This window comes from Ambystoma mexicanum, chromosome 10 (assembly GCF_040938575.1).
Source record: "Ambystoma mexicanum isolate Mex_15411 chromosome 10, UKY_AmexF1_1, whole genome shotgun sequence".
In the NCBI taxonomy this organism is placed as follows: Eukaryota; Metazoa; Chordata; class Amphibia; order Caudata; family Ambystomatidae; genus Ambystoma; species Ambystoma mexicanum.
The window spans coordinates 750,641,627-750,666,239 of record NC_090932.1 but is presented as its reverse complement, the minus strand read 5'-3'; the positions used below and the strand labels follow the sequence as shown (position 1 = coordinate 750,666,239).

Genomic DNA, 24,613 nt, shown 5'->3' with positions numbered 1-24,613 from the left:
GAGACGGAATCAGTGTAACTGAGGTATACACTTAAAAAGACAAGAACAAGCAAACAATAGCCTGTTCATGTTTAGAAAACATATATGATACTATTGATAAACACATATACCAATTCAACAGTTTTAATGTTGAAACGTTTAATAAACACATTAACATAATAATCCTCTTCTCTGCTATTCCTGAGGTTACTAAATTGTAAGCCTATAAAAGCAGTCATGCTAATAAAAAGGAAAAACAAAGTACCTGTCCGCATCACCCAGCATTGCTTCATATGCATAGCACTTAAACAACCTAAATCGAGTTTCATATACAGTAAGAACAATTAATTGGTGACATTTTTCAAAGAATATCTAGAATTGTACGAACATCCAGTGAACAATCTCGCACACAAACACATACATTTTATGTATGCTTGTGTGTGCTTTTATTTAATGAATTCATTGTTGAAGTATAGATTGAGGGGGTAGAGAGTGTAGATAGGGAGATAGATAAACAGATAGATAGCTTTACATGCACAGCAATATGAAATACCTACCTGGTGGGAAGAAGGCTGCTTGTTGTTGTAACTGCATGTTGGCAAGAGCCTGTTGGTACTGGAACATACCAGTATTGAAAACTGCTGTGGCACCATTGGTTTTCTCAAGTGCAGGCCTCTTTGGTAAGGGGGGAAGAACGGCTTGGGGAAATCCCTGTATGTTGAAAGTGTTACATTCAGAAGAAAAGAAGAAAAAGACAGACATGAAAACTGCTGTAGCACAACTCATGTCAACCAATTTGAAAATATACATACATCATCAGCAAACAAGCAGCAGACTTAACTAACAAATGAAAAGGCAAGGTAGAGCAAGAGCTTGCATTTAGGGAAGTGTTAATTTAATCTCAATTCTAAAACATATATTGGAGCTGCAAGGTAGGTTGTGCTCTTCTTATCTAGATACGTTGTAATTAACTTTGAATAAGAATCAATCACATTGGATAATAAAGAAAGCTGCACTGCTAGCTCCATGAGGATCAACAACCAAAGCAATGTTAATAGAATTATTACTAAGTTTGTGATTTAGTTATTTTCATATTTCTTTACACCCACACTTCCCAAAATCTATCTGCACATGCAACCTGTGTACCACAACATGCAGGTACTTTGACACTGACTTCGACATGTTAACATTAAGAGTACTTTATGCTAGTATATTGCAATGCCATGCCAACCACACAGACACACAACTATACAAATTACGCTATACATTCACGTCCCTACAGAATTGCATTTGCATTGTACAGTGGTATGTGGGCAAACTGAATGTGGGATGCTGTGTGTCTGAAAGATGTTTGAATTTATTTGTTAGTGGGTTCTCCCTTTTTCTACCAGAAAACCACACTCAGTTTTCCATTGAGTCAACACTATATTTCATTGAAATGGAATAGTTATGAATATTAATATTACATCTTCTCTCTACAATAAAGCTACATGCCAAGCTAAAAGGTGAAAGGTCATAGTACCAGGTCAAAGGTTGCGTCGAGGGGTCGCTTCAGTGATTTGACAGCCGACTGAGTCTTAATTAGCAGGCAGCGAGCACATGATGGCAATGGGCCAATGGGGTTCAAGCGCATTAACATAAACAGCAAGCAGAGGTGCATCATGGGGGCAGCAGTGCATATTTGGGTAGGTGAGAAAAAAACAAATAAAAAAACAAATCATCGGAATGCCATAAACAACGAATAACAAGACTAAGCATGCACAATAAAGGCTCCACTGAGTTGTTATTGTGAGGACAAAACCTCTGTGTAGTTAATTACAAACAATATTTGTACAGAAAAGGGATATAAAGACAAAGAAAGAGAGATATATGGAGAGTCTGTTTTCTGTAGTTTTGCTTATACTTTGAAAAACAAACACAGAAAAAGACATCTCTTGTAATCATTAGACTGAGATATCATGAAACAATGTTTCACATGAAAAAGCACTATTATTTTAAAGAACAGTCATTAATATTACAAGACACAATATGACAACATTAACAAGAGCTAAGCAAATTAACAAAGCATGAATCCATTACATGAAACGACTTGCTATTGTCAAATGCAGCGTGGAATTAAAGGTTTATAAAAGTATATCTGGCATGAGCAATTGGACTCTTTGGGGGAAGGTATTTGTACTGTACATAATGTTACAAAAGCCCATGTTTCACTTTGCTGTTCATTGTATTTTAATGGTGGGAGTTTGTGTTTGTACATGAGGTTAATATATGTCCTAGGTATCTCAGCCAATTCTTTTTTCTGTGTTATTAAGATGATATTGTGACGTGTTTTTGTGACTTTTGCAAAGCAATTCCAAGTATGGCACATTAGAACTAAAATACATATATCAGCGAATGTCAGTGGACTTCATTAATAATAAGGATATCATTGGTAATCCTCTTATTTGTGGACTAGGTCCATGTCCAACTGTTGACTCATCTTGTTAAAGAAGTAAACAATTGAATGCCTATTTTGTAAATGGCAGGAAAGGGTTGCACTACAAATATTTTAAAAAAGACACTTCCAAAAGATTAACACTCCTTGAACACGAAGAATTCTAGTCCACAAAGAAGTTGCAACAGACATGCTTCATATCGCAGAATCTGAATGAAATTAAAGTAAGATTTAGAAGTCCATTAATTCCCTGCCTATTTATTTGAGAGGATGTTTCACGCGGTATCCAGTTAAATTATCGAAAAAATATTTTCGACATGCCATTTTGTCGAAAGAAATTGCCGAAAAAAACATTCCGAATGTTTTTTTTAATTTTATGTTTTTTTTGTTTCGCGAGTAAAAAAAAGTGTCTATAAAAAGGGGAGGTGGGGGAACCCCCCATTTAAAAAAATAAAATTAAAAAAAAAACATTCAAGAAAAAAATAAATCTGCATTTTGATGTCGATAAAATGGCATTTCGAAAATGTCACTAGGAATTGTTTCACACTAAATAGTCATACACTCCACAGTTACAATGCATTTGTAACTAATACAATATTATTTTATTCTTGTATTTTAAAGCATGATGTGGTTTACAAAGACTACTTTATGGGCAAGAGATATTTAGGATGTTTACACCTAACTCTCACAACAAACGATGGATCTAAGAACGATAAGGCCATTAACAGTGTTCCTTTAAAGTGAAGAACTTAAAAGGGGTGATTACATTCAGAACACATTTTCCAAAACAGATACTATTATCCCAGATGTCTTCAATTATGTTTGAACAGATGAAGTTCAGGACATCCAAAGCTGTATTAATACTGAAAAATAGTTCTGAAGTGGTAATACTATAGGTGAAATAACTGCTCCTAATTCTCCACTCTTGTGTGTGAAAGTGTGCTGGATGTATATCTACTAAAGCTCTTGTCTTCAAATATCAAGAGCCAAGGGAAGAAGAAAGTATTTTTAAAAAAAAGCTTTACATACAATGTCAACCAATGACTATACATGAGACGTTTATTCATCGGCAAGATGTTTTTGCTGATTTATTTGCCGCCCTTTTTTGACAAAAAAACTCATTAAAAAATATGGAGGGGGGGCTAAAGGGATATAAGTGGTGGAGGGGTGGGGAATGAGTAGTAACAAACTGGGAAGGGGAATTGAGGGGAATCATATTTCGATGAGTTTTATCAGACAAAGATCTTCGGCAAAAAACTGCAAAAATAAACCTTGCAATGGCATGATATAGAACCCTCACACCCTCCAACAAGTCACCTCAGATGGCATGCTCAACCTTGGTGGACGCCAATGGCAGGCAGGGACCCCCAATGAATAAAGCCCACATGCACCTACTATGCATACAGGACCACATCTTTAAGAAAATAATGTGAACATGTGAATCACTAAACAATGTACTTTAGCAAGAATTAATTCACAATTTTGACTCAATATTAATAGTGCTGAAAAATCATAACAATGAATCCCTTTTCTGGGTGCCTGCGTAACGGTAGGTACTGACTCACCATGGCTGCTGCCGTAGCTGCTGCCTGTGCAGCTGCAGCTTGGTTGACTTGGTATTGGGCAGCTTTGATCTTGGCCTGCAGATGTGCAGGGGGGTGAAAATATTTGCACTTTTCCCTTGAGCACCTTCCTTTTATGTAATCCATGCACACAGTCACTGTGTTGTCATTGGTATCGATCATTGTACTGTCAGAGGGATGCGCAAACCTGCAGTCATTTTCTCCTCTATTGCAATTACCACGTTGATACTCTCGGCATACCTGCAAGATTATTGGATGAAAGATCCACATTAAAAAGTAAGGTCAGGCACACTTCACAGTTGCAATGCAAGTGCCAGTATACTGCAAATATGCATACGATTATGTTAGCAATGTGTATGTATTCATATGTAATAAAAAAGAGCACCAAAGCAAAATAAATCTAGCATTATATTACGGAAATTGTACAAGCAATTTGAAGTATGCAGAGAGTGTGAATATTTTCGACATTTCTTTCTGAATATCATTGAGGAAAAATATGTTTTCTTTAAACAATAGCAATTTAGACATTTGAGCACAGCAGAATAACTTATATTGCTGGCTTGAAAGTATAAAGATAAGTAGCAGCAAAGAATTACACATGTATAGTGTACAGGAAAGCACACAAAGAGGTAACATGTAACGTGAAAGTAAATAGCAGTAAGATATTTTATAATAGTGCACAAGGAAAGCTGTTCTGCCCCTTTCACCCATTGCTCGTGAGATAATGTGTCAACTGTACAAATGTGGTGTACAACACACTAAACGTTTGTTCTACTACATGCCTAATGCATGCTAGCCGTGGGACGGCTGAATTTGTGTTTGGAAAATCAGTCTCATCACTGTTAATGCTTAGTGGGAATTTGTGATTTCCATCGCTGCCTATCATTTCGACATAACTGAGCATGCAGCAATGGCCCAGGCTGAGTGAAGCTATGCATCCTCACCATTCCCCCAGCAGTATAATACAGAGCCATTGGTTACTTTGACATGTTCCTTATTAGCTAGCACGCACTTAGTTGAAAAATACTATTTTATTCATTGAAAATATGTAATCTTTTATTTATTGAAAGGCATCAACATGGACATCCTTGTCAAACTATCCCTATCCTACATGTGCATGATCCACAATCCTTCACATGCTGATATCCTCAGATTGTTTGTTTTTTCTGCCCTTACTATTATTGTTGTACATGGAGCTGCGAATATAGCTGATATTTTGTAGTGTCCTCTTGCTCCCTTGTGGGCAGGCGCATGTGAATCTATACAGATACAAGCCTTAAAAAGATGATTACTGGGTAAGTAATATAATCCTCTTAAAGGGAAGACCATTCAAATAACCAGTACAAGTAACACCTACTACAGACGCCTCAGTGCTGGGCTGAGGGACATATTGCTAAGAGCTCACTGCACAAGGAGCATTGACAAAAAAAGGAATCAAAAGAACACATACACGTGTAGGAACTCCTGGCCATAGAAATGGTACTACAATCTTTTCAAATGAGATTAAACAACATCGGCATGCTGGTAAACACAGACACCACTACTGCAATGTTTTACATACACAATCAGGGCGCAACACATTCTATAACACTACCTCTCCTAGCACAGAACATAAGGCGCTGGTGCATCAAGAGAGGGAATTACATAACAGTACAACATGTTCCAGGAGATTGCAACTTGCTAGCAGACATTCTAAGCAGAGTGCTTTATTTTTTTAATTTTAATTGTTCAAATTATAACCTTTAACAAAGAATACTTCAAATAAGTACAAATCCAACTCTAACACTTAAAATGATTTGTGATCAACATACATGATTTTCTATTTAAATTAAATCAAACTCTGTCTATTCATCAGCAGAGGAAATGAGAAACAATCAAAGTTCAATCCTCAACAATGTGGCCCAGATAAAAAAAATGTACAAAGTTCACTACTACTAACACAACAATGGTTATTTGGCCAGCCAAACATATTTCCCATATGGTGTCAAGATCCGTGACTTGCAGACACTCTCGTTGTTTAATAAAGGCCGGCCCCCTTTTTTCCAGCAACGAGGGACTGTCAATAAGCAGATGTTTTAACATCTCTCTCTGGGTCTGAACTTGGCAGAACCTACAACATGTTTGGTCAGAGTTCACACTGCCATAGCGTGATAGTATTTTCTTGGTGTGCAACGTGCTCATCCGAATTCTGAAGTATGTATTCTGCACGCCCCTCCCAAGATATATTGTTAATTAGGGTGCCAAAATACCCTGTCTCTTGTGATATTCACGAAGATGTGCCAGAGAGGGATATTTGTGAAATTCATCAACAGTTAAGGCCCAGTTTCTGTCGAATAATAATTTCTTGGACCTGCATGGATTACCGACCAACTCCAAATTAGAGCGGCCCATTTCTAGTAAGAAGTGAGCACAGTAGGCATCTAGCTCTGTCAATGTCTTTGATCCTTTCGCCTGGGGGATCATTTTGAGATCGGAATACAGTTAAGCTCCCTCTGAGACATGGATCTTTCTGGATTGGGTCAAGAGTTTCCACTGAGCTCTGGCCAAGATCGAGGTCAGGCCCAATTCATACCTAACTGCGACCCTGGGAAGTGAGGACGGGAGGTGGAGGGCACCCCTCTAAACACAGGACTCCGAAATGGGCAAATGGCTAAGGACCAAATGCTTGTAAACCTCAATACCATACAGTATTTTGGGAACTATTTTTGACTCATACAAAACGTATACAGGGTTTTCGTGAACATTTCCTGAATTTAGAGTCAATTATTAGTAGTTGATTTGTCAAGTTAACTGCTTCAGCTTTGAGCCATTTCTGAGTTGTCACACCCTATTTGTTCCAATTAATCAGGAATCCCAAGTGAAGAAGGGCATCCACCCTTTGATTCATCTCCCCTCGCACATGCCAGTGGAACGTTGATATTTTCCTTACATGGGAGAATTGAATTACTTTTGTCATGGCCGGGTTAATAGTCATTGAGTGCGCATCCACAAACTCAAGGAAGCCATCCAATAGTCATAGGAGGCCAATTGGTGTGCTATAAAATAACAAAATGTCATCGGCATAAGCTAGCCAGGAGGCACAGATATGTTGTACTTTTGGGGTGGCCAAGGCATGAGATTGTAAAGAGAGTACAACGTTTGCCATGTAGATTGTAAGGACACTGTGCAAGTATGGACCTCTGGCGGACTCCGCTGGCCACACTCATTCGCCAAGATAAACGTCCCTGCTGATCCAGGTACACCTGAATCGATGAATATACATGCAAGTCAATCACAAGCCTCAACAAACCCTCTGGAATGCCCCACAACGACAGTTTTATCCAAAGTAGGGAGCGATTGACTGCGTCAAACGCTGCCGTCAGATCCTCCGAGGCTACATAGACTGGATTGCCACCCTTAGCCCAAGCCTGATGTTGAATACATTTTACAAGGATGCCGTTTAGAGGGCTTCCCCTCCCTTTGCGTAATCCTGTATTCCAGTTGTTAATAATTCCCTTACTTGTGGCCCATCGCTCTAGATGATCAAGCAGAAGTGATGCAAATTCCTTTCGGAATCTGTATCCATCAGGGCAATTGGGCGGTAGTTACAAGCGAGGGCTCTAGCACCCTTTTTATGTATGGGGATTTACCAGTGCCTGGCTCCATTTATTATGTATGTAAATTATTTTGTTAACACTTCAGACCAGAGGTTTGAGTTGGATTTGAAGATGGTGTTCACCGAGGTCAGGACTTCTGAAGAGGTTTCCACTGATGCATACAGGTCTTCAAAATGGGAAACCTATTCTGCTTCAGGGACAGCATTTACTAGTCTCCCCATCTGCAATTCGGTTTGCCCATTAATCAGCACCCAAAACGATTTAGCATTTTTGTTAATTAGGGCAGCCAACATTGATTCGGCATTCAGTTGTGTTATGTGAGCTCTTGAGGCTCGGCACTAGTTTTTATAGGACTATCGTGCTCTTTTCTCAAGACTGATCTTCTCACTTGGAGTTAAGTTGTAATCACACGTGATCTTCCATACTTGGGTTCTGAGTTCTTTTCTCCGTATGACAAGGGTGTTGTTATATGCATGTGGATGGATCCTAGGAGCAATGCATAGTTTGTCTGTATGAGCGGTGACATCAATTGCCTCATTAATGAAGCAGTTAAAGTTGCCTGATGTAAGGAGGTAATACCCGTCTTCCATGGATTTTTCTGGCAGGGAGCTAGCGATGTAGTTGTTGACTCACCTTGCCCGATTGTAAGTCCAGACAATACGATTGCCCTGTATATTGGATGCTAGGGTGCCTCTGGGTATTTTTGCCACCGAATTACTGACGCATATTAAAATGTCAAAATATGCTTTGAGAATTGCATGATCACTTTCGGTCGATCCCTCCACTGTAAACCGGGTACAATGGTCATGTGACCATTTGCCCAAATAAACATAATACAGTGTTGACCTGGAGGTTCCATTGGACCAGGTGAAGCATGGGGGAGATATCTCCTCTAACTGTGCTGTTGACTATACGTAACCCCACGCCCAACAGGCGTTCGTTCCACAATTGTCCACACTTTTGTTTATGTCTGGACGTGGTGGTGGGAACTCCCAGGCACAATTAGAATGTGAAAAATGGGATCATGGTCATGCCAATTAATTATAAACGCTGATATTAAATCTAAAGCCTCAATGAGCGAAACGTACCCTGATGCCAGTAGATGTTTACAAGTAGGATGTTTAAGCCCCCCTGGGTACTCACTCTAACGTGAGTCAGCATTGCTGCGAAAAAGATTGTTGAATTGCATATCATTGATATGTTTGAGTCTGATCTTATTATTGTCAACAGACCTTGGTATGGGTGTCTGCAATCTCCTTGGAGAGTTGATTGCGAGAGCGTTAAGTAGCCATGAAATGAAGGTTGTGATTTAAGCCAAGTTTCCTGCAAGAAAATGAGGCAATGTTGCCTAAGTCGCCCACATAGATTGTTGTTATTGAGCAGATGATAGTTGCCTCTACAGTTGAAAGATAGAAGTGAGAGGTAGTTATGATACACTGGTGAATACCCCTGGGACCATTGCCCCGGGATATAGGCTGATGCCATACTCTGGAGCCAAGACCAGTCTTGGGTTTCTTCAGAGGGAAGGATTTTTGTTTTTAACTTCAAAATCTGCTCCTCCATTGTTTCATGATTTCCTTTCTGGCATAAGTGTTTATTCTGTGACAACAGCGTTTTTATTCAGGGCAGAATTTCCATTCCCAAAAATGTGGTTACTGCATGTTGTCAGATCAAAACCCATTCTTTGCAGGGAGTCCTTTTCACTCAAAAGGATGTTCCTCACTATCTTTGAATTTAGAGTGATCACAGCTCGATCCAAACGCTGTTGATCATATAGAAAGACCCTTGCTAAGTCTGTGCAGTTGATACTGGAGAGCGCAGGGTTTTATCATAACAAGTGTGGAATGTTGGTCCTGTTTATTGTAATCTGGCATGTTTCTGGAATCACACTTTCAATTAAGAGAGATTGTTCTTTATCTTTCCCAACGTGGGTGAATTACCGATTCTGCATATTAGCGGCCAGAGGAGCTGGACCCACAGGATAGCGCTCGTATTGTCTACCTTGTTGTGCTGCGTTCTCCCCAAGACCAAAATTCCTGTCATGGTGTGCGGGCCGCAGGCCCTAAGTCAGTAGTCTTGTCGAAAGCTGTTGATGCTGATCTCCTAACTGGTCTGAAGGAGCCATTTGTTTTGAGGTAGAGGTATCAAAGTTTGTGGAATGTCTAGACGAGACAATCACACTCTGTGCCTTTTTGTCACTGAGTGATGCTTGTTGCTGACTTTGCAATGTTTGCTTTATGGATCCAATCCCCTTCTATTGAAATGATGCTTTCCCTAATTGTTCTGAGGTCAGATTTATGGTCTTTGCTTGGCTCATTCTCTTTGTATCTTTGCATCTTTGTTCACTATTAGCAAGTCCATGAGAGAACTGTTTGCTGGGTGCGGCGGAGCTACGGCTTTATTGGCTTGTAGTATTGCTGCCTGCACCGTTGGCTGATAAAGTAATGTATGCATAAACTGTTGCCCTGTTTTTTTTTTTTTACTGACCTCTGAGTGCTGTTTTTTGTCTTCTTCAGTTGCAGGCCAAATTTTTTGAAATAACGTAGTGGATGGTTCTTTATTTCTTTTATAGGTTCCTTGGGCTGAGAGCCCACTATTATAATTGAGTCTTCTCCAGATAGTTCTATTATCGGGGGATTTAATGTAATCTCCTGTTGCTTACTCAAGCTCAATGGCACAGCAGTAATATGACAAGAGTCTTGTAGGGGGCGTACCATTCCCTCAACACACATATTCTGTTTCGCGTGCATCCCTTGGCTCTTATCAATCACAGTTAGTGCCTGAAGCTTGGGTGCATGATTCTCAAGTTGTTGTTTAGGAACTAGTTCCATGGCGTACTGTATAAGAGGCACGCAGTAAGATGTTCTTGTATTTTGTTCTTCAACCCCCCCCCCCCTTAAGGTAGAGCTGCCCTCAGTGGGCTCACCTGTTGTCGGCCTCACTGTCTGGGCAAGGTTATGGCCAAACAAATTCTTTTGCAGCTAGATGTAACTTTGCATGTTCAAATTTAAAGAGGATGGATTCCAAGAGTGCTGTGTTTGCCTTGGTTCCTCTTTGCAGTCCCTCATATAGGGACACCAAAATACAGAGTACTTGATTTATCTCAGTTAGACATCTCTCTCGATCTTCTTTAGTACCCTCCTCCATCTTGTGCATTACAGCAGAAAGTCTTCTAGGTGGGAGTGGAGTTGGAGAGGGTGCTGGTGACGATTCAAATACATCTGTTACCAAAAAATGGTTACCACTTGTAATGGAAGTTTGGGTGCGAGACTGTGGTATGGCAGATCCACATCATCAGGTTGCGAAGTGCTGCTCTACTTGACCGTCTCCAAACCCCCTACCCCACGGCCGTCAAGGGCTCCAACAAAGTTCCTGAATAGACCTCCATCTCTCTGACAGGCTTAAAGAAGGAGGTAATTAGATTAGATCTACAGGGCTGATCTTCAGCGGGGTGGGCCTTTGCGTCCTGGAAGTTCTCGAGCCCGATCACTGGCCTGGTCACAAGGAGAGGTCAGTAGGGGGAGACTTGCCACCGCAAGCAGTTCAGCATCAGTTAGTGGTTTGACAGGCATTGTTAGGGTGGAACATCCACTCCGCAGATCGTACATGATTTCTCTGCCGCAATTGGCCAGCACGAGAGGAGATTGAATTAGTGCAACACTCGCTGCCCAATTGTTTTTAGTTGCAAGTGTGGGGAAAATGCTGAGTGGTCTCTCCGTCCTCCGTCAACTCCAAACACTCCCAACGCATTGCGCTCACCATGCGTGCTTCGTGCTGGATGGAAGATTTTCTCTGCTGGCGCCTCCTTTCAGTAGTGTACAGGGAAGTCAGACTCTAGCAGAAAGAGTCAGACCTGCTCACACTGTTTTCTCCCAACACACTGTGCACACCGCTCATGCTGTAATCTGGATGGAAGGTTTTCTCTGCTGGCGTCTCCTTCCAGTAGAAGACAGGGTAGTCAGACTCTAGCAGAACCAGTCAGACCTGCTCACACTGCTTTCTCCCAACACACTGCACACACAGCTGAGTGCTTTAACAAAGCCACAAGTGGGAGATCAAGAAAAACACACTCAAACAAATGTTCAAATTATGGGGACTACCCTGAGTACCAACTAGAACCTGTCTGGGTCGATGGGTGGCTGGCTGATTCTGCCTTTTGGGTGTGCCTCGAAAGGATTGCTGGTTTCCTGGGAAATCTCTTGTTTGAAAACCTCTGACTGATTTTGCCCTAGATATTTTACTGTGTCATGATCTTTATTGGCTCTTTCTAGAGTATCATCAGCTGCCTGGCCAAATAACTGTGAATCTTCCACTGGTTTGTCGAAGATTGTGGCCTGAATTTCTGCCTTGAACCCAGCCTCTTTTAACCAGGCATTACGCTTGATGAAAGCTGGCCTTGCTATTTGGCACCAAGACACCTCTGATACATTCAGATTATTTTTAATTATGGCGTTGGCTGTTTGTTTCGCTTCCTGTCATATTTTACAGAAGGCACCCTGAAGATCATTTGGGATTTGTTTACCCAATTCATCTATGGCATCTCATTGTGACCTTTTTTTTATCTGACCATGAGAGCTATTGCTCTGGCAATTCTTGCACTATATGCTTCTGAAGTTGCTGCCTTCCTGTGGAAAGCATATATGCATCTGCTCTTTTTGTCTGGTGGGTATGTGGTGACTGCCATGGATAAATTATCCCTTTTATGGGCAGTGGCCACCACTAGTGAGTCGATAGATAACTGGCCCCTGATTGAAATGGGATTAGAAATAGATGGTTTATACTTTGTTGCACACTTGTGTTCACTGGCTTTGTAGTAACACGTTAATTAAAGAGGGGGTTATTCTTTTTTTTAATTGAAGCCAATAGAGTTATGGACTGAGATATTTGCTCCCTTTTCTCTAAAATGTCATCTACGAAGACTACATTTTCATTGGGATCCTCAGTGAGGATTACAAAACACTGGGCCATTCTGCAAAACAAATCAATATACTGAAAAGAATTATCTGTAGCAGAAATTGTCAGGATCCATATCATCTTTATACTTGTGAGTTGAGTATGAGTCATCCTGAATGTTGGGCTATTCCTCATTCTTGGCTTTCATTTTAGCTGGTTCTCGATAGGGTAGCTCAGCTTGCCTCTTGCTAGTTTTCTCATGTTGTTCCATAAAGGAGACCATCTGAGATATGAGGCCTCATTATAAGTTGTCTGGTACCCAGTAAAAGTGTTGGTAATAACATTTATCAGCAGTTACTGGACTACTCAACTACAGCTTTGCTGGTAGGGATGGAGGATTTATCTCCAGCTAACAGCTGGAGGTAAACCTGACCATGACTGGCAAAAAATAGTATTCGCGTTTGCTGGTTTCCTGCTGGAGTTAACAGCGGGATATAAGAAAACTTGTAATGAGGCCCCATGGTTTCCGTAAAATCGCTCATAGACCACTCTTTAGGGCATTGAGGAGTATCATGTACAGTTTTGGCCAGCAATGGCAGCAGAGACTGTTCCAGGCAGAGTACTCATCTCCACATTACCGCTACCTGATTGTCTGTTCTTTCTTCTCTATTTGACACCATAGACCATCAGTTTTTCCTTGATAAATGTACCACCTTGGTGTTCGGGGGATAGGTCCATAAGTGGCTAAACTCTTACTTTTTAGCGCATCAACATCAAATAGCTATACCTGCGTATGAATCATGGATATTGCTTTTATGAGTGTGGGGTCCCTTCATTTTCTGTACTGACACCTTTTCCTTTAAATCTGCAGCTGGCTTCCCCAGCACAAAAATCAATGACTCCTATAGCTTAGGGTTCTACGTGCTAATGACATGCTCATTATGGTTAGGCGTGACGGGGATTTCAACATCATATCCAGTTATCTTCAAGCCTGTCTAAATTTTGCTGAAAAGTAGATGTGTCTGAAACATTTGAATGGGGGGAAAACAAAGATATTACTGACGCGGTGCAATGTGAAAGTTTGGTATCTGGATTTCTGAGCATGGAGCTGTGGTCAACTCCAGTGCTGTATTAAAAAAGTTATTTAAAAGCTGATTCTGCCTTGACACAATTCAAACAGATCTCACATACTGCAAACATATAATGTAATCATATGTGCTTTCTCCACAGGATAATGAAATCTTTTTCTTGAAGTGTCCAAATCACGGTCATGAGTGGACTAGTATCACTGAGGCTCTACAACTGTAATGCCATGTATCTGGGCCTACCAAAAAACTCCATTTTATACACGCTAATCAATCTATTTGAGCTCCCAAATATCCAGACTCATACATGACAATCTTCATGGTAGAACTTTCCTGCCAATCAGCAAAATTTAGGATCTGCCCAGGAACACTGCTGAAAATATTTCACAAAGCACAAACTACTCCCCGAGATATACGGTAAGCAGCATAGAAGATGCAGAAAAGCAGCCGCTGTTAAGATATTTGTTTAATATTACCCCAGCTTCAGTATTCCTTGCTATCAATGTTAGTATTTGATAGCAATAACTGGCTGTTGTTGATTGAATTTATAACACAAAGGGAGTTGTCCCGTCAGGTAAGTCATTTAATAAGAAATTCAATTTCTACTGTTTCAATGGTGTGAGAATATCAAGCATGCTCAAAATGCCACGCCTAATCTACCAAAAAAGCCTGTGACCTCCAATTGTCACTCACATTGTAGGCAACATTGAGACATTTTTCATTATATCTCAAAATGTATTATTCATTAGGTAGGCACACATTTGTAAAAATTACAAAAAGCACATCAAATATAGAAGAACAAAAAACAATCACTTGTTATAAACAAATACAGGTATAGTGTGAGCTGATCAGCTGAAGAAATTGAACTCAGACACGTCTTGACCTGCGAAAATGCCTGCCCAAATTACAATTTATGGGCACAGCGGTCTACGTAAAGATTAGATTCTAAAGGTTCGAATATGAGAAGCCTGTAAACTGTGCGCCTAAGATGTGCACACTGGGCTGAGTGCGTTTCAGCAGTAGTGAGCAAATTGTTCCGTCTTCCTCAGGACCAAAAACAAGTTATTTGGAGGACCCTATCGTTGTGATGGATAACGACAATGCTGGTGGTTGATGGAATAAAGTTGATCGAAGCTGTTTGTGAAATAAATCATCAGTTCCTGTGTGAAAGCATGAATTTATTTATATCAAGTCACTTACGAAGATATGGTTCCGTGTTAACCTTGGAACAGAGTATCTGTGTCTGGATGGATTTTTAAAAGGAAAGTGTATCATCAGTATAGTTGCAGGTTGAGATGCATATGGCCTGCAGCTGACAAATTAGGGGGGTATATTGATGTTAAACAATATTGGTGAGAGGGAGGAGCTGGGCAATGGAGGAAAGAAATATGCCTAAAATAGGCAATTATTCTGGTTCTGCTTGAGGTTTCTCCAAAGGCGTGGGCAAGGAACGCTGCCTTAAATGCCGTTGGTACAGTACCTGAGAGTATAGATCAGTAGAACATTGCAAGCAGGTTTTGTAAGGTCATTGCTTTCACCTAAATGACAGACAGGGATCCTTCCTTCAGTGAGCCAGAACATATACTAGTGTTTATCAGATGATGCAGTTCTTCTCGCTCGAATAACTCAAACATTGTTAGGGTCAGCGTTCCAGACTTTTTTTCTTTAAGGATAGAGGCAGCCAGATACGGCCTCTGACTGCGTTACCCTCCTGAGATTCCGTTTCAACTTTTGCGATCTTGTATGTGAAAATAATGTGATGATACCATCACAGAGTGCTTCATAGTTCTTATCACAGGATCGGAAATGGAAGGTCTCTTTCGGAGGAGAAGATGCATTGATAAGATGGTCCTGGTATTGTCTTTAATTAGCCTTTAAAATTTCTTTTTGATAGGATTTATTAACAATAATAAGGTTCAACGTATCTTCCTCTTGGTAAAATTGGCACTATCTTCTTTTCAGTTCTCCAGGCTTCAGCTTTCACAAGCTTGGCAGTAAACCATTGAGAATTCTGAGCTGATTCAGGTGTTTGAAATTCTTTCAGAGGCAGATCAGTGATCCAACTAATCGTTTCCCTTATACGCTGCAGTTTAGCCCAGATACAGGTTTGTTTAATACATCTCGATTGAGTCGGGGTGATGTGCATTTCTATGACATCTTTAAACAACATGGTAGAGGGACTGAGCACGTTTAGTGGGCATTGTCTGTGTACTATCAAACAGTGATCCATGCCAAAAAGCATCTTAAATATGCCAGGCAATTTGTTTAGGTCACTTTACAAATTGTAAAATGGGGATACTCTCCAGTTTTGCAAGAAGACAATGTGCCCTATCCTTTGTGTCCTGCTCTAAACAAAAAACTCAGGTCTGCCAAAAGGATCTGATGTTTTTGGTCCACAGGAAGTTGAGTTGCAACATCAGCTAAGTTGTTTTCAAATGAATAGTCAGGTCTGGGGAGGGTGATGAAGCAGGAATAGAGTATTAGTTTGAAAGATGGTTGCAGGAACAAACATTTAATCACACTTGGGAATGTAGGGACAGAAGGCACATTGTACCCTGACTGACTGAGGAAAGAGACTTACATGCGGGAACCCACTGCGGGAGAGGCTGCTCCCTAACAAGGAGAACTCTTTATTTTGGCCCACTATTAACTTGAAACGGTCTGTGTGAAATATTTACAACACCAAACAAGTGACACATAGGCATTACATTGAATGTGAGTGATTTGCAGCTCTGAATACGAGGAAACTGTTTCCATTTATTGCCTATCTATTGGGGAACCCCCTTTTTTGCACTATAAGGAATACCAGCCTTGAGAAAGACCAGTAATCCGTCAAAACATGTGTTAGCACTACGGCACTTGTACTGGTTAGAGCACATACACGATTTATGACAAATGGAATACAATTGGATTATTAGCAATCTCAACTGTGATATACCCTTATTGATGGGAAAATTCAACCAACCGGACTGCTAATTCTGATCTTTCTGTAACCGCAAGCTCAGAACCAATGTGTCCATAACTACTAGGGACATGCGCACTGGACCTTATGCAGTAACTATCTCTTTCATGTTTGTGGGCTGCGGGGAAGCCTGCATGCACCTACCGTAGCAGCAGTCCCACCAGTATTGATATTTCTAAGCGCAGTTCAACTGAGTTTACCCACTTTTCATTAATCAGAACAGATCATTGCTGAACCTCCGCCCCTACCCTGTCATCTAGTTAGTATTAATATCATGCACTTCGGGGGACTAGTTCATGCAACAAAGAAAAATAGTCCTATGGTTTCCAAGTTTCAGTTGAAATGCGTAGGCATTTTTGTATGTCTAGAACTTCCAGAACATCAGTGCATTGCTTTACTGGCTGAGGTACAATTGATCAAAGCACATTTTAACCGTATTGTAGGGTTTTTCTCTCCAGAACTGGCAGTTTTAATAATACATTGATTTATAAACATGTATTGGATGTGAAAACAATCTAGGAAATGGCTTCAGCAATCTGCTCCAGATTGTAAATGTAAGAATGTCTGCCTTGGTGATTATATGGATCAGAATGTATGAGGGAACAACTGCGAAGGACTAAAGCTTCTGAGGGTCACATTCTGTATAAGTTAAGCAACTTAAGCTCATAAACTTGTTTAGGTTGTCCAGCTGAGCAGAGCTCTGTGCCCCTGGATATGCGCAGGTAGGCTTGCTTTTGACGTGCCACTGGTGTGCCCTTTGTGCACGTTTGCTCTGTGGTCGATTCGGATGCTCTGCTCTATAAGATGTTCACGGCACCAGTTTTGGGCATGTGGCACTAACCGCCCAAGTTCTGGCCCATTTGATACGCAATAACTCACTGCTGTCCCAAGTAGCTCTCGATGCCCACTTTCCCTGCGGGCAGAAGATGGCCCTGTCATGTGGAGCATAACCCCTTCAGATTGAGTGGGGAAAACCCTGCATGAAAGCAGTGCCACCACTTCTCTAATGGAAAGTCACTGCCCCCATCAGAAATTATGACCAATGGGTGCAGCTCCTAATGTCACAGCACTACCATCTAATGCCAATATAAGCCTCCTAAGAAATGTATAGAGTCATATCCCTGTATCATGGCATCGTATGGCAAGTACATTCACAAATGTCCCAGTACTTTCACATAATGGCAAGTAAAGCTTCCAATGCCAGACATAACCTCATATATCCAGATTCTGGCACTGTATCTCAAGCACAGCCTTGGGCATTCCTGTACATGAAAGAAACAGCTCTGTGCTGCCATGTTTTGCACAGTGAAGTCTCCAATGAGTGATACAACCGCACATGCTCAGTTTCTTACATTAAATGCAAAGTGCAGACAACAATGCCCTATTACTGTCATTGTACTCCAAGTACATCCTCCAATTCAAGGTTCACCCACATTCCCATATGCAGTTCATCATATGCCAGGTTCAGCCTAAAATAGTCCACTACTGACACACATGCCAAGTAAAGCCTCATACGAGCGATGTAACGGCACATGTACATATGGTTTCTGTACAAGGTCTGAAATGCCTTAGTTCTTCCTTCTCAGGCCTAAGAAAACATCCAATGGCATAGACTCACAAGTCCAGGTGCTTCTATAACATGCCATGACCATACACATCCGCCCACCACTCTTAACATTAGGGTGTAAGTCCTGGCTTGAAAATGGGGGCACATTTAAAGACCATGTGGTTGTGGTGCTGACAGTGCTACTCTGGGTGCAAGGGATAAAGCATTGTTACTCCTCATATGCAGCGCCACCCCCACACTTTCTCCTAATGCATAGGTGGTGACAACAATGGTGACTAATGAGAATGGCAGTGCTCTTGGCATTGTGTATTACATTGATTATCTTGCACATTTAGTCATGACCAGACTTTTCATCTGGGAGGATCCTGACACAGTATAGCAATCTCTTTCATAGGACTCACATTGCAAAATATGACATATGCAATAATAATGTCAAGTACAATATGGCAAGCTATAAACACCCAACTGTAAACCATGAGCTCCCAGACATGACACCTAACAGTAAAACAACCTGATTTTGAGATTTCTGCCTGGTAGCTATATTGGCTATGTAACATAAGGGATCCCCTTAGTGCAGGGTACTTGGAGAAAAACATAACATATTTACACAATTGTACCCGGCATATATTTTTCTTTTTATCTTTCTTTTTTCTCAATATTGTATTGCTTTCAATGCCGGAGCAACATTTCGGCCACACTGGCAGCATGAAAGTGTTTTACAATTGCAATGCTTGCATATAATTTGGTTGTAGCAACAGTGTGCTAGATTTGGACTCCTATTGAGTAATTCGAGAGAGATCGAGCATACAGAGCGTCTGATGGACCCATTAAGCATTGCAATCCCCATTAAGCTTTGCAATCCCCATTAAGCATTGCAATACCTAGAGGCGGTGAATGGTGAAATTGTTGGGTGAACCACAAGTCAGAACAGTGAGATGATCACTGTATGCAATTGAGATATTCTGAAAGCGGTTTGCGGCCTGAATTCATGGACATTGGCTCGCCCCATCAATGAGAGTTGGGGACCTAAATACCTGGGGTGAGGCAGAGGAAACCCCAGACGGGGCCCCTACAATCAGAGCAACAGATCTAGGAATTTTTTATACCAAGGCCCAACACAGGGCCAAAAAAACAACCACCAACGGCTACTACGGAGCGGGAATCGCTCGTAGTGAATTTATCACAATATACACTCACAGTCCTCGAAGAACAAGTCCTTAACAAAGGCTTAGGATATGTGATCTCTAAACAACATGACACGTTCGAGTTTCGGGTAGACTTTCAAAAACTGATGCGCAAAATTCATCTTAAAGAATATTTTGCTGATGATACCAACCTAGCAGGTTCGACTCAAACCATGAATCATACAGGACTTCGTAATCCATCCCTGTTCTGTCCACCTAGCTCTTCCTTTTCAGCCGAATCCAGAATTTTTGAAAAAAGAGTTCTCTCTGAAATAGAAGCTCTCGAACAAAAGAACCCGCGCATTTTTCACAACCTAAATAAAACTGAAATGGAAGCGCTTAAAGCCCTGGCCAAAAATGAAAAAATAATAATAAAAAGAGCCGACAAAGGAGGGAGCATAGTGATTCAAGATACCCAAAACTATGTCAAGGAATGTCTCAGTCAACTGAATAATACTCAGTATTATAAAATTCTGAACGAGAACCCGAGTGTTAAACTTCTAGAAGCGATTGACAGAAAAGTTACTAAAGCAGTTGAAAGAAACTGGATTAGTAAACAAGAGAGTGATTTTCTGGTGAACAAAGTAGCATCCACACCCACCTTCTACTGCCTCCCCAAAATTCATAAAACTCTTCTGAACCCCCCAGGTCGACCAATAGTGGCGGGGATTAATTCCATCTTAGAACCCCTATCAAAATTTGTGGATCACTATCTGAAAAACTACGTTGTGTTAATGAAATCTTACCTAAAGGACACTAAAGACGCTATAAAGAGGTTTGAATATCTTCCCTTTGATAATACTACTCAATATTTGATCACTCTTGATATAATCTCTTTATACACCAATATACCACAAACAGCTACCCTTGAAACAATCGAAGAGGTACTCCTTACTCATATAGATAACGACCCAGTCCCTACTTCTTTCATAATGTGGTGCCTTGAAATGGCCCTTACTCAAAACGTTTTTGAATTTCAAGGAGTATATTACCAACAGATAGAAGGAACCGCAATGGGGGCCACTATGGCCCCCAGTGTGGCGAACCTTTATGTGGAATGCTTTGAGAAAATGCATATTTATACTGTCCATCCCTATACGGCCAATCCTATGTCCTGGGCACGGTACATTGATGACGTCATAGTGATATGGAAAGGCACTAGCCAAGAGGCAGAAGAGTTCCTCATATGGTTAAATCAGAAGAATCGTCATCTGCAATTCACTATGACTATCAATCAAAATAGGATTAATTTCCTAAACGTCACTATTTTTCATGAGGCAGGCACCCTTCTGGTGCAACCTTATCATAAGAGTACCGAAAGAAATTCACTACTTCATTACCACAGCCACCACGTAAAACACCTTAAAGACAATTTACCGTTTGGCCAGTTTCTTAGGCTTAAAAGGAACAGCAGTCAAAAGGAGGCCTATGAAAAGGAAGCAGATATCTTGACAGATAAACTTATAGAAAGGGCTTATCCTAAAAAACTGGTACGCCAAGCAGCAAAAAGAGCCCATAATAATAATCGGCAATCATTATTAGAGGACAAAGCTAAAAAACTGAGAGACGACAGAATTGTAAGTGTAAACACTTTTTCAAATCTAAGCCTGACCATTACGAACATAGTCCGGAAACACTGGAAGATATTCAAAAAATCTCCAGCCCAGTTAACCTGTCCACTATTCGCCTACAGAAAATCTACGACAATTGGAAACCACATTAGCAGCAGTAAGTTTAGAGTTAACCCTAAAAAAAGTGAAACTCTCACTCAAAGCTGGGGCTTAACCCCAATTACAGGACACCATCCATGCGGACACTGCAGCGTGTGTAAATATACCTCTAAATCCAACGAAGTAGAGATAGGTCTGAATATAAAATGGCAACAGACAAAATTTTCCAACTGCAACACAGAATATGTGATCTATATGATCACATGCCCATGTGGTAAAAGATACATAGGCAAAACGAATAGGAAAGTTAAAACCCGGATTATCGAACATCGAAGCTGTATTAACAAAAAGGTGCTTACAGCCCCTATGGTTACTCATTTTATAAATAATAACCATACTGGTGAAGATCTCCGCTGGACAGTTCTCTTTACTATGACAGGCACTGATATCAACAAAAAGAAACAAGCCTTAATCACAAAGGAACAAAGACTAATTTTCTTAACACAGAGTGACAAGGAAGGGTTAAACGACGCAGTGGAATGGGGTAAAATGTATTGACTCAATTGCGTTACTTATATAGCCATATACATTAACCCGCATGCATCATTCTTTTCACTGATGGAGTAGATTGAGGAACATTTTCTAGCCCCTCTTTGTAAGGAGCTCTAGTATTAATATTCCCAACCTGTGCATATCATCTTGACCACGGATATCGTTTTCGCACTAGGGGCGTTTTAACATTTTAACGTCTTGACTATCCGAGAAAAAGCAACGAGGCTTGGTTTAGAGTTAAAAGGCACCTTGAGCATTTAGTTAGCGCCACTGGATTAGTTACATTTTTGTATTTGACACTTACGCGGAGCCGACACAAACAAGGGACTACAATCCCTATATATATCCCCACTCAAGATGGCGGCTGTCTAACTCTGAAGGAAAGAGGCCGAACTCAGCCGGCCACTGAGAAGTCCCCTTAAAGGACTCCCGCGACTGAGATTCCTACTTCAGGTAAAACCTTTCTTCTTACTCTCTAGACCGGGGTGACTTTTGTCCCCCGACAGATCAGAACCACAATAAGATTGAGGATTCGCGACTAACACGGATAATTCACTAATAATTAGATTCCGGTCATATAAACATCCCCATCTCTGTTTTGGCAGGTATCTACAAGACGCTATACTACACAGAAACCGATTGTAGTCAATACAGCTCTACTTCAGCGTCCACTAAAGAATACGGCGCCTTATTATAACGAGCCACGGTAAGATTCGATACCCATTGGTGGTTAACCTATCTGATATTTTATTTATACAACTCAATCTTTAAAGACCCGAATGAGGTACTTCATTCGTTTTCTTTAACGGTTTATCCCAGCCGAACTAAAACTATTCTGAGGGCTGTAGAAAAAGTTTTTCCAACTGACTGCTCTTTTAGGATTATAGAGCTACTACCACCCAAAACCTCCGGGTAAATATTCCGGGGGACAGTTTGCTAATGAATGCATTACTAGTTTTAACGCCTTAGGGGTGCTTCCTTCACTGTGTTCCCTTTTATACGACCTCGCAGGACGTTTCTAAATTTGTTGCAACCTTTATTTTTGCAGGATGTTTACCCCTTACTAAGGGTCTCTTCATCTACAGAAGCCTTAAATATGCCTTAACCAAGCCAGCTTCTGCATTAACTCCACAGAAGGGACACGGTAATTTATATCCCATGCCTCTTCTTGAGATTTCTCTCTCATTCGAGATAATAGCACTAATAGCTTCTCTCTTTTTCCTATGCATTTTACCAACAGTTACAACTATTTGAAAATACGTCAGATTTGTCGTATACACTTTCCACATCCAGCCAGAAGATCCTTCGGCTTAACAGATTCAAAGTTCAGATTGTGGTTTTTTTAAACTTAGTGACTATACTCCTCATGAAAGTTCTGTATTAATTGACATCGAACAGAAACATGTCGAGATTATACAATGGTAACTTTTTGACCATAGTAATAAGAGAAATGTCGAAATAAGGACTACACCAGAGAACTAACACGCTATATACTCTGTACTATTATTGATCAGATTAACATTGATGTCAATCCTACCCATTAGGGTACGATATTGTCACTGTTTTAGAGTGTTTTATTTAGTGATCTACAACAAATTTGTAAAATTACTTTTTATGTCTTTATTAAAATATTAAATGTGTCATAAATAGCAGTTGATGTTTAATGCTTATAACTGTTGTGTTATCCTAAGCTATCTATCTCTTGTTAAACTAGTGCAGCAGAAATGCCATTTCTAATTAAAGAAGGAATGGTGAAGTCAGGTACGGAGAGAAGTAGTTGTGCCAGACCTCAAAAAAGCGAACACAATTTTTTAACTGTCCGAACGTGGAACTGTGGAAAAGTGAAAAGCAATAATCGCTGTACAGCACACGTATTGGAAAGATGGGGGAAGAAAGTCAGCTAATGAATCACAGAGGCCCACACTAATATGGCCAAAGATGATTCAATGGTATTCAGTAAAGAACACCTTTAGCCCAGGAGGGTCTCCATTTATCCTTTGGCAAGACTGCAAACAAATAGCAGTGGAACCCTTTGAATTTAGGAACTGTGAGTCACTGTATGTGACCCATTCAGGAACATGTACGTCTGATATATGAGGTGCTACAGACTAGGGAACCTGGATGCAAGACCATGGTTCTATATTAGAGTAGGGTTTGTGTATCTCTCTCTACCTCTCTTGAATGTATTTCCCTTCAACATCTGCACTGATATACTGAGATACATCCCTATTTTGTTGGAGCAATTCCTATATTCGCACCCAGTGAATGGCGCTCAGCCAATCAGGTGGCTGGAACAGTGGGCGAGAATACCCTATGTACTGCCCTCTGTTTCCAGGTACCAGATACCCCTCCATGGGTGCCGCCATCTTGATTGTGGGGAGGCAACAGGGAGACTCCCCTGTTATACATATTCCAAATATTCCTTGGCGGGAGATGTCCCAGGACTGCTCCTACATTACTTAATGCTCTCTTCCTATGATCTTCCTATGATCGGTAACTCGCGCTGATTCATTCATTTTTTTGACATTTATATAGCACCTTTCACCATAATTATGGCCCCAAAGTGCTGTCTGGTTGAATGCCCTCTGTTTTGCAGACTGGGAAATCTCAGGAATAACTCTGGTCAAAACAGCCCCAGAAATATTGAGCTTAACATTAGCCACCCGATGGGGAACTTCGGATGAATATCCGGTCTTGACAGCCCCTTAACAGGGGGCCTCGGACCAAAGTCTGGAATCCCGGTAAGATCCCTTTCGGGACACCTCAGGGAGAACCCTGGTACCAGAGCCACTTGGGCCCCTCCCGTAACCAGAAGACCGTGCGAAGGAGTCCCCTGGCCACGTTGCCCTAAAAAGGAAGGAACTTACTGGATGTTTCCTTTTTTCGTTGATGAACTGCTGTAAGTGTGGAGGAGGAATCCGTTGGCACACCTCCTCCCACCTGACGAGGCGACGCCCGGACGGAGAGGTTGTTGCAGCAGAAGCAAGAGTCCCACCCCTGTTCTGGGCCCAAGCACTCCAGACAGAGAGAATGGGGATCCACCCTCGCAAAACGATGTTTTCACGAAGAACAGGACATGAATTCCAGACGCTCTGGCATAGACAGAGT

At 41.0% G+C, this 24,613-nt stretch overlaps 1 protein-coding gene across 9 annotated transcripts in view; it reads right to left on the bottom strand.

Annotated features, from left to right (window-relative positions):
* The window catches only part of MBNL1 (muscleblind like splicing regulator 1), a 634,043-nt gene that overhangs the window by 128,799 nt on the left and 480,631 nt on the right, over positions 1-24,613 (bottom strand). For 6 of the 9 annotated variants that reach the window (XM_069618398.1, XM_069618400.1, XM_069618401.1 and 3 more), the window contains 3 exons: positions 3,979-4,236; positions 1,502-1,555; positions 537-690 (listed from right to left, as the gene is read on the bottom strand). In XM_069618398.1, the coding sequence (XP_069474499.1) occupies positions 537-690; positions 1,502-1,555; positions 3,979-4,236 (466 nt within the window). The remainder of the gene's footprint in view (positions 1-536; positions 691-1,501; positions 1,556-3,978; positions 4,237-24,613) is intronic. The other 3 variants (XM_069618399.1, XM_069618404.1, XM_069618403.1) reach the window with 2 other exon arrangements.